This window comes from Mus caroli, unplaced genomic scaffold (genome assembly GCF_978045245.1).
Source record: "Mus caroli unplaced genomic scaffold, Mus_caroli_1 scaffold_15, whole genome shotgun sequence".
Lineage (NCBI taxonomy): Eukaryota > Metazoa > Chordata > Mammalia > Rodentia > Muridae > Mus > Mus caroli.
This window is the reverse complement of record NW_028227270.1, coordinates 99542355-99552041: the sequence shown is the minus strand read 5'-3', so window position 1 is coordinate 99552041 and position 9687 is coordinate 99542355. Positions and strand designations below refer to the sequence as shown.

General features: G+C 44.8%; 1 protein-coding gene across 1 annotated transcript; it reads left to right on the top strand.

Moving 5' to 3' along the window:
* The first annotated feature begins 1384 nt into the window (after positions 1-1384).
* LOC110308635 (zinc finger protein with KRAB and SCAN domains 3-like) lies at positions 1385-8231 on the top strand. Its single transcript, XM_029468177.2, has 3 exons — positions 1385-2286; positions 4017-4173; positions 6602-8231. The coding sequence occupies exons 1-3, from the start codon at positions 1870-1872 to the stop codon at positions 7468-7470; spliced, it is 1443 nt and encodes a 480-aa protein (XP_029324037.2). The 5' UTR covers positions 1385-1869; the 3' UTR covers positions 7471-8231.
* Positions 8232-9687: the final 1456 nt, after the last annotated feature.

Below are 9687 nucleotides of genomic sequence, written 5' to 3'. Positions count from 1 at the left end.
GTTTCACTTCCTGCCCTGACTTCATAATGGTCTGTGATGGGAACTTGTAAGCCAAATCACTTCGTTCCTTCCCAAGTTGCTTTTGGTCATGGTGTTTAGCACAGCAGTAGAAACCCTAACTATGACAGGACCCGAGTTCAAGTCACAACTGCCTGCAGCCCTAGGTCCAGGGGACCTGACGTCCTTGTCTGGTTTCTGCAAGCACTAGCACACATATGGTATTCACACAAACACATAAATAAAAATAAATCTTATAAAAACCATAGTACCATTCTAACAGTTAAGTTCCCAATAATTGCTTAGTATTCCTGAGTTCTAGTTTTCTCCAATGTCTTAGCTGTATCCTTTTACAATGTTATGGGAAGCTTACCAGAGATGGTAACTGAGACACAGTGTATAAACAATCAAAGTCTTTATTCCAGCCAGCTGGGACCACACCAGCAGTATTGGGAGTGCCTCTGGGTGTGGCCCCCAGTGTCCAGAGCATGGGATTTTTGAGTGCAGAGACTTCATCAAGGCATCTCCCTCGGTTCAAAGCAAGCAGTTTTAAACGAATTTAAGACAAGCAGTTAGACAGCCACAAAGAGATTCCACACAAATAGGCAGCTAAGATAAAGACTTAGCTGGAGGGGTTTCCTGAACAAATAAGCAGTTTCAACAAAGCTTAGGTAATTTAGCTAGGACATTCTGACCATTCGATCCTAGAATAGCACTGGGTAGCTTTCCATGGGATTCTACAAGAAGATCAGATTCCAGTTAAACCTCGAAACAGCCTCAGCAAGAATATCAGATGGAGGAAGCTTGCACCACCTCACCCATCACAACAGTTGTTTGGTTCTAGTCATGGCCGAAGTAAAGTTTGTCATGGCACCCGGCAGATCGGTCTATTGAGTTTCTTTTAGTCGATGACAGTTCACCTTTCTCAGGTTTGGGAGTGCTTGCATCTAACCTTTGTGTTAGTGTGTCAGCCAGGGCTGTAGAGAAACAGGAAGAAATGAAGTTGGAATGGAATGTCTATGAGGTTGGGGACTAGAAAGTTTCTGGAAGTGCATAGAGGGAGTTTGGATGCTTGCAATGCACAAACTTTTTTGCTGAAGAGCTGGAAATCTCTAGTTATTTGGATAGGTGCCATAGTAGACTATACTGGCTCTTTACTGCCTATAGTGTCTTAAGAAGTGGTGGGAAGTAGGATCTTGAGTCCGGATCTGGAGGATTCTTCTCTCAAGTAGTTTGGCCTGGAGTGGGAGGAAAGGGAACAGCAGGAAGAGGGCAGGACCAGGGACAGACAGGCCCCTTCAGACAAGTGAGTGTCCTGCTTCTTTCACGGTTTCTAAGACATACCAAATTTCTTACTTTTTCCCACCTGCATTCCCCATTCTGCAAAGTCTACTTGCCAGCTGAATTTTCGAGTCGGCACTGTGACAATTATGAAGGCAAGCTTTAGATCAGAAAGAACCAAAGGTCCCGGATAACTTACTTCCTCTGCTTAAACATATACTCCTGTGTTACCCAGAGTCTACAATCCTTTCCCCAACAATAATGGGTTAACATGGAAAGAACCACAGAGAAGAGCATCCTAGAGGGCGCCGGAAGTGTCTTGGGTTCCCACAATGCTTCCTGTGTTCCACCAGAGTCTGAATGTAGTTTATTTGCCCCGAGCATCCCTTGAGAATATTTATTGTGGGTTTAGGGTGGAGTGCAGAAGAGGTTCCGTAAAGACTAGGATTGTAGGTGACACCTCTGCAGCTGTGCCTTTGGGTGTCCCGGAGCACGAGGGGAGGGAGGAGATAGATCTAGTCTGAATTCCCATCTTGGGAGAATCTTCTGCAGATACAGCTTGTAGCTAGAGGAGCCTTGAGTTGGCACAGAATGGCTAGAGAACCCAGAACGTCCGCAGCCCTAAACGCCCGATCTGCAGAAGAGGGCACTGGGCTTCTAGTGGTGAAAGTGGAACAGGAAGAGATCTCCCCCTTGGCAGAGGAGACCAGTTGGCTGGGCAGTCCTGGCCCTGACCGCTCCCGCCAGCGCTTCCGTGCTTTCCGCTACCCAGAGGCAGCCGGGCCCCGGCAGGCGCTGAGCCGGCTCCGCGAGCTCTGCAGACAGTGGCTGCGGCCAGACATGCACAGCAAGGAGCAGATCCTGGAGCTGCTGGTGCTGGAGCAGTTCCTGACCATCCTGCCAGGGGAGCTGCAGGCCTGGGTGCGCGAGCAGCACCCCGACAGCGGGGAGGAGGTGGTGGCGCTGCTGGAGTACTTGGACAGGCAGCTGGATGACACACCTCCACAGGTAGAAGGAACAGGTTTAGTTAGACCCATGCCCTGTGCCTGTCAGAAACCAAGCAAGATCCAAGGAAAGCATTGCTTAGAGCCCGCAAAGTCTGTCTATGCTGGAAACCTGAGGCAACCAGCGGACTGACCTGGGCCCCTCAGGATAATTAATCGCATAAAGGAAAATAAAAGGATTGTGGAAGAACTCAGTCCTAGTGAGGCTGGGGTAGAATGTGTCGAGCAGAGCAGTGAAAGGTTACATAGGTACTTCTTACTCGTGTGTTGAGCAAGACACAAGGACAGGTTTGAGCAGTGGAATAGGCACAAATGACTTTGTAGGTGTTTTATTGGCTTGTCACATGAAACAACATCTGCAGTGGCTTGCTGGCAGTAATATGGTGCTTATGACACACACACACACACACACACACACACACACAAATGTAGTTCTCCCTTTGACAGTGAGGGGAATTCTACAGTTTTCTTAGAGCCTAGAATCTAAGAGTTTTTTTCTATCCAAATGCTTGTATACCTTGTTTAAGAGTTTGGTAGAAAACAGGGTGTTCTATCTTCTGACCTAAAGCAAAACAAAACCTTTTTCGAAATTTCATACACATCAACACTGCGTCTCCATCATATTCACCAACAGCTCAGCTTCAATTTCTTCCAGCCATCACATGTCCCCTTCTCCCCTTCATACAACCCTCCCTTTGCAAACTACCAAGTTCCATGAGTGCTGCTTGCTGTCCCATTGACTGATCGTGTTGTCTTGATCCTGTGCAGTAACCATAGTGTCAGTGAGTTTATGGGTCAGTGACCATGTCTTTCCCAGAAGGTAGCCTTTTGAATTACACGTCTCCATTCCCCAATTCTTATGATTTTTCTGTCCTGTCTTCCACGAGGCTCACTGAGCCCTAGGAGTCAGGGGTTGATGTCGATGTCCTATTTGAGGATGGGTACTGGATAGTCACTTATTCTCAGCTCTTGGGCCAGTTATGAATCTCTGAATTAACTGCCACTGACTGCATAGAAAATCATCTCTGGCTATGGTTGAGGGCGACACGAACTGACATGTATAAACACACTCTGGCCTGTTTTAGGGGATTTCTTTTCTGCAACCCCCAGTGTCCTTGTGGCCAGGAGACCAAGGTTCCAGACTTGGAGTTGTCCTGAGCTCTGTAACAGTGGGAAGTCAATTCAAGTCTTAGAACTTTACTCTCTGAAAAGGATGTAGGAAACTCTGAGCATCAGTTTGCTATCAATGTCTGCAAGGAAACTAGACTTTCAGGAGGATGCACTGTCTGTCATGTTCTCTGTTACTTGACTTCACAAGCTGCAATTGAATTTGTTAGTTTCTTAAAAACCCCATTGGGTGGAAGTTAGTATGCTTATTGTTTTTAGAGAAATGTTGACATTTTCATAGATTTTCCCATCAGCTTCGTAATGACAGAGGGACAGAACAAGGAAGCAAAGCCATGGTTAATCCACAGGCTCTGCAACTGCTCTGTCTGAGCTCCCATTGCAGCACTGCTACTTATAAGCTACAAGACAAGGACGAGCTACTTAAACTGGGCCTCAGTTTCCAGTTACAAAATTCCAAACAATTCCAAAGTCCACAGGCTCTCCGCATTTCCATGAGTTAACATTTTCATGAAGCTCTTAGAATAGTGCCTGATAATATAGAGTCCTCCGACAAAGTGTGATGGGAAAGTTCAATTGAATAATAAAAAGTAAATGAATGACTTTTAGGTTTCAACGGGGGAATGGAGTCGAGAACTTCTCTGCTGCAAGGTGGCAGTGGTGACACCATCCCAGGACTCACAAAGTAGCCACTCCCAGGCAATGAAGTCACTCTTCAAGCATGAATCTCAGGAATCTTTGGAGTGTTCACCCTTACAGGCCAGAGGTGAGCATATATTTGTGAGTGAGTATGTTTCTGTTTGTGTGTGTGTGTGTGGGGGGGGTGATGGCAAAGGAGGGGGGGAGGGAGAGCGAGAGCGAGAGAGAGCGAGAGAGAGCGAGAGAGAGAGAGAGAGAGAGAGAGAGAGAGAGAGAGAGAGAGAGAGAGAGAGAGCTAGCCAATTCAGGGCCTTGCACATGCTAAGAGAGCAATAGAACAGCAATAGAACGGTGGGTAAGACAGTATTTTTCTCTACAGTTCTCCACCGTCTTCCTAATTTTACACCAGACTCAGAGTTTCTCATCATTTCCTAGCAGCACCAGTCTTCATTTGGGGTTCACTTAAGAGGCCCTTTCTGTTCTCTGGCTGCCTTGGAGGATTCTCTGTGCTCTCCGACCCTTTTAACCCAGTGCTTTGCTCTGGCCCTTTATTGATGGTGGTTTATTTGTTTGTGTGTGTGGTTTTTTTGAAGTACAATTCAGGAAATGCAAATTAATTTTTTTTTTTTTGGTAATAATGTTAGTTTAAGTGTTTTGTTTTGTTTGTTTGGGGCAATGTTAGGGTTCCTGCTGAGGGCTTCATCCATGCTAGGCAAGCACTATGCCACCAAGATACCACTAAACCCTTATTTTGTCATCTTAAATTATAATAAAGTATACTCTCAGTGAAGGACATAAACACCAGGCTTCTGCCCTCAAAGACTTAGAGTTGCAGAGGACAGATATAGCCTGCCATTTTGGAGTATTAGTGTGATGATTATATAACCTGGATTTTCATATTCATTCAGTCTTTCATTTCTTGCTTGAAGTCCTCAGTGTTTGGTGTTATAATAATATTTTTACTTTTTCTCCTGATTTTTTTTCTCACCTAAGACCCAGGTTTTATTTCATTAAAAAAAAAAAAATCTAATTCAATGGGCCTTCAATTTGAGTTTGACAATGTAAATCTTTGGAAATTTGGAAACTTTTTTTCCAAGCCTTTTCATGTTCTGGACCATTTATATATCATGTGATAATACTTACTGTCATACGTGTAGTGACATGAACTGAGATCTTCACTGTTTAGACTCTCGGGTGCTTGGATTACAGGCATGTAGCACAGTACCTGGTTAGAGTTTTGTGTAAGTGGAGGAATATCTTTAGACACTTTACCTCCCTTTAAGAGCCCCTTTAAACAGTTTGCATGTGCCTTTGCATGTACCTCAGTTTGAGAGTATGAGATGCAGGTCCTAGAGGGATTAGCCATTTTAGGGGCTACTGACTCTCTCACCTGGGTGGGAAGAGCAGATTCATCTCAGAGGGATCTCTGTAGAGATGAAAGGCAGGTATCCCAGTTTCCTTAGAAAAACCTGGCAGGCACTGTCTGCTCCCGAAGTCTTTTCCTTTGTGTGTTAGAAGCTACCTGACTCACAGAAGCAGTTTGCTGTGTGCCTGGTTTCAGAATGACCACGCTGGAGGCCTGTTAGTGATGGTTGTTTAATTCTTAAAACCTTCCGACTGTCACTTTGATTTCTACGCTGCCCCAGTGTTCTGGTCAGTTTAAATGAGATGAAGCAGATTCAATCCTTAGGGTTTGTTCACATAAATGCTCAGTAAATGTTGCCCCCTTTCTATTCTGCACTGGCAGGGATGGGAGGCTGGGCCACCAAGCAGAATCCGGAAGTCTAGAAGTGAGCTTAGATGCTGACTATAGTCCCTGACCTTAGAGGCGAGTAACAAGTCACACAGGGTAATGTGGCTTATCAGAAGCCACAGAATTCTTTAACGTAGAACCCCCTTGTCAGCTGTTGTAGGGAACACTGTCTCTGCCTGGAATAAGAAGAGCAGGGGGCCAGTGCATAACGCTGACTGGCCATGAACTTCTGCGGTCCTTACTTCCCTAGTTTCCCATAACATGGCTCAGAAATACTTTTCCTTGCTGTTTGGGTTGCTTTGGTCCAACCTTTCCTGTCTAATCTTAGGCTTACATCTCAGCCTTCCTGTTCTTAGGGACCATGCACCCATCATAGTGCCCCTCCCCCGCCTTTTCTTTAGACGCCTGCCTAAAGTCTCTCTAGAGAAAAGAGGTATACAGAATCCTACTATTCTAGATAGTGAAAAGGACTTATAAGGTACAAAAACCAAGTAAACCTTTCATGTTTTATTAAATGGTTTCTAGGGATTTTTGTGTTGACTGGCTGGCCATTGTGGATCCTGGTCTTGGTCCTTACCTCCCCCTCCCCCACACTTCCTGTTTTTCCATTTAATCCTGATTCCCATCAGGTTTTTTTCCTCACCAGCATCCCGGTTGTTCCATGTATTCATGCACTTATTCCTGCATTTAAATATTTGTTCTTGGGATGCAGAGAGCTCTGTAACATTTGCTCCTTGCCCTGTTTCTCAGAGCTTTCTTCCTTGCAAAGCATAATAAACACTTGCTGACAATTGTGTTTCAGGGCTGGAAATGAAGCCTGAGACCAGGGACTTGCCTCGAGCTGAAGAATACAGGGAACAAAAGCCTGAGCAGACAGTGTGCTTCCTGGGTGAAGACACTGTCCCCATTCCTACAGGTGTAGAAGCCAGTGAGCAGGAAAGCAAGTTACAGACAACACAGAAGAGTGCCACAGGAACCAGGCGGTTCTATTGCCGTGAATGTGGGAAGAGCTTTGCTCAGAGTTCAGGCTTGACCAAACACAAAAGAATCCACACAGGAGAGAAGCCCTATGAATGTGAAGACTGTGGGAAGACCTTTATTGGGAGCTCTGCCCTTGTCATTCATCAGAGAGTTCACACTGGTGAGAAGCCATATGAGTGTGAAGAATGTGGCAAAGTCTTCAGTCACAGCTCCAACCTCATCAAGCACCAGAGAACCCACACTGGGGAAAAGCCCTACGAGTGTGATGACTGTGGGAAAACCTTCACTCAGAGCTGCAGCCTCCTTGAACATCACAAAATTCACACTGGGGAGAAGCCATTCCAGTGCAACTTGTGTGGCAAAGCCTTTAGGCGTAGCTCACATCTCCTGAGACATCAGCGGATCCATGGTGATAAAACTGCTCCAAAGCCTCTGCAGGGAGAGGCCTGGGAAGGTCAGAGTACGGTGGCAGGCCAGGGGGAAGATGTTGAAGCTCCTGAGACTTACCAGTGCAGTGAGTGTGAAAGAAGTTTCACTCAGAGGAGAAGCCTTCTTGAACATAAAAAAATCCACACGGGTGAGAAACCCTACCAGTGTGAAGCATGCGGGAAGGGCTTTACCCGAACTTCATACCTTGCTCAACATCAGAGGAGCCACGTGGGGAAAAAATTGTCTCACAGTGATCTGTAGCACACCTGCTGGGGTTGGTGAGCACTTGCCAGTGAGCTGAAGACACCTGGAGCCCTCACTACCTGCAGAAGAGAGGGTGTGGCCAATACACACTGTCCAGCGTTAGATGTTATAGTTTGAGGTGGATTATCTTTCCTGTTTAAAAAGTAACTGGAATGAGACTTACTAATTGAGGATATGGAGGTGTTCTCTGGATGAGATCGCACTGAAGTGTTCCCACCATTTGGATTTACAAGGACTTCCAGAACAGTCACTCTTAGCCAGCAGTTTTCTCCTGAATGGATGGTTCCGGATTTTGGAGTGTCCCTTCTTTACTATTTGTTTGTCAATCTGAATCTTTTATGTCTAGTCAGATTCCTGCGGTCTTAGCTCCCCTATTGTGCCTTGTGCATGGGTGCTAGAAAACCTTTACTCCAGGGACTGATGAAATATTCTTCAACACTGAAAATCTGGGTCTAGCTTTCTGAAGAAGTTCTAACTTGGACCATTTGTGTTTGCATCTAACTGGCTAAGGTTCTAGAGTCTGAGGCAGCCCTACAGTTTTCATATTAAGTACACAGTGTTACAGAGTTCGAGTAGAGAGATTCCATATATCTTTACGAGGATAGAGAATATGGTGAAGAATGCCTCCAGCAACTTCTGAAGATGTAGGGAGACATTCCTGTCCTAAAAACCTCCATTAGAACATACTTAGGTGTTTTTTTTTTAACCTTTTACTGTGAAAGTTTTCAGTTATGCAAATAAAAAGCAATCTTATTTTCATGGGATAAAATTTTTAGTTAGGGTTTCTATTGTTGTGAAAAAAAAAAACCACTATGGCAAAAAGCAACCTGGGGTGGGTGAGTGGGGGTTTATTTAAGCTCACAACTCATTTGTTACACGCTATCACTTACTATGGAGCTGAGCTCCTGCCTCCATCCCATAAAACACTGGAATTACAGTCTGGTACTACTACTCCCAGGTTTTCTGTGTTCAATTCTTAATGGAGAAAGAAGACAGAAACTTGCTGAATTCAATCTCCAGCATCTTTGATTGGTGTTGCAAAATCATCACAAGGCTATAAGAAACCTATTAACACAATCTTTACCATTAGCGAAGGCACTTCTAGTAGAGGTTTGAGAGAACAGTGTTTATGCACATTCCTCTATCAATGCGCATTTTCAGAGGATTCACACATTGCTTCTTGTTTGTACAAGCACATGCTCACAACCTTATGAGAGAAATTATGATTCCTATTTCTTTTTTTCTAGTAAATGAAGAGGCAGAGAAAAATTCCTTGCCAAAATAAAGAAGAAATCTAGCTGGGCCTGCTGTTGCCTGAGGGAAAAGGTTAGATTGATTCTTCTCTGCAGAGCTGGGACAGTTCAGATACATCTCGATTGATGTTGAAAGGTGGAAAAAAACAGTTCTGAGGAAGAGAAGACTTTAGCACAGTGGGTCTCAATCCCTTCACAGTGGTTGCATATCAGAATTTTACATTATAGCTCATAAAAGTAGCAAACTTACAGTTTTGAAGCAGCACCTAAAATAATTTTATGATTGTGTGTGTGTGTGTGGGGGGGGGAATCACCACAACAGGAGGAACTGTATTAAAGGGTTACAGCATGAGAAAGGGTGAGAACTACTGATGTAGCAGCTGGATCTGCTAGAAACCATGAATCTGCTTTTCAGAAGTAAGGAAAAGAAAACAAAACTTAAGCAAATAGCCTCACAACTCAGTAAAGTCAGTTGAAGCTAAAAGCCATCCTAGAATCCTTTGCTGACCTTTCCAGGAAAGGGCAGAGTGTCTGGGACAGGGCTCTGAGAACCACTGAACAGAGGGAATGCTTTGAATCTTCCATCTTATTGCCAGCATGTGCATTTGCTTGACTCTGAGTTCGTTTGACATTACATAGTTCACAGTGGCCAGCTATACACATACACAGTGAAGTCCAGGCTGGCACAAATTCAAGCAAACCCTTTTGCCTCAGTATGGGGTTAACAAAATGAGCACGAGACTGGCTCTGATTCAGATTTTATTTTTCTTACTTAAGGAGAAATGTCCCCTCCACCCACAGAATAGCCAACCTCACTGCACTGCTTAGTTTTTGTCAACTTGAAATAACCTAGAGCCATCTGGGAAGAGGTAATCTCAATTGAGAAAATGCCTCTGCCAGATTGCTGTAGGCAACTCTGTAGGGCATTTTTCTGATTAATGACTGATGGGGCCCAGCTCAC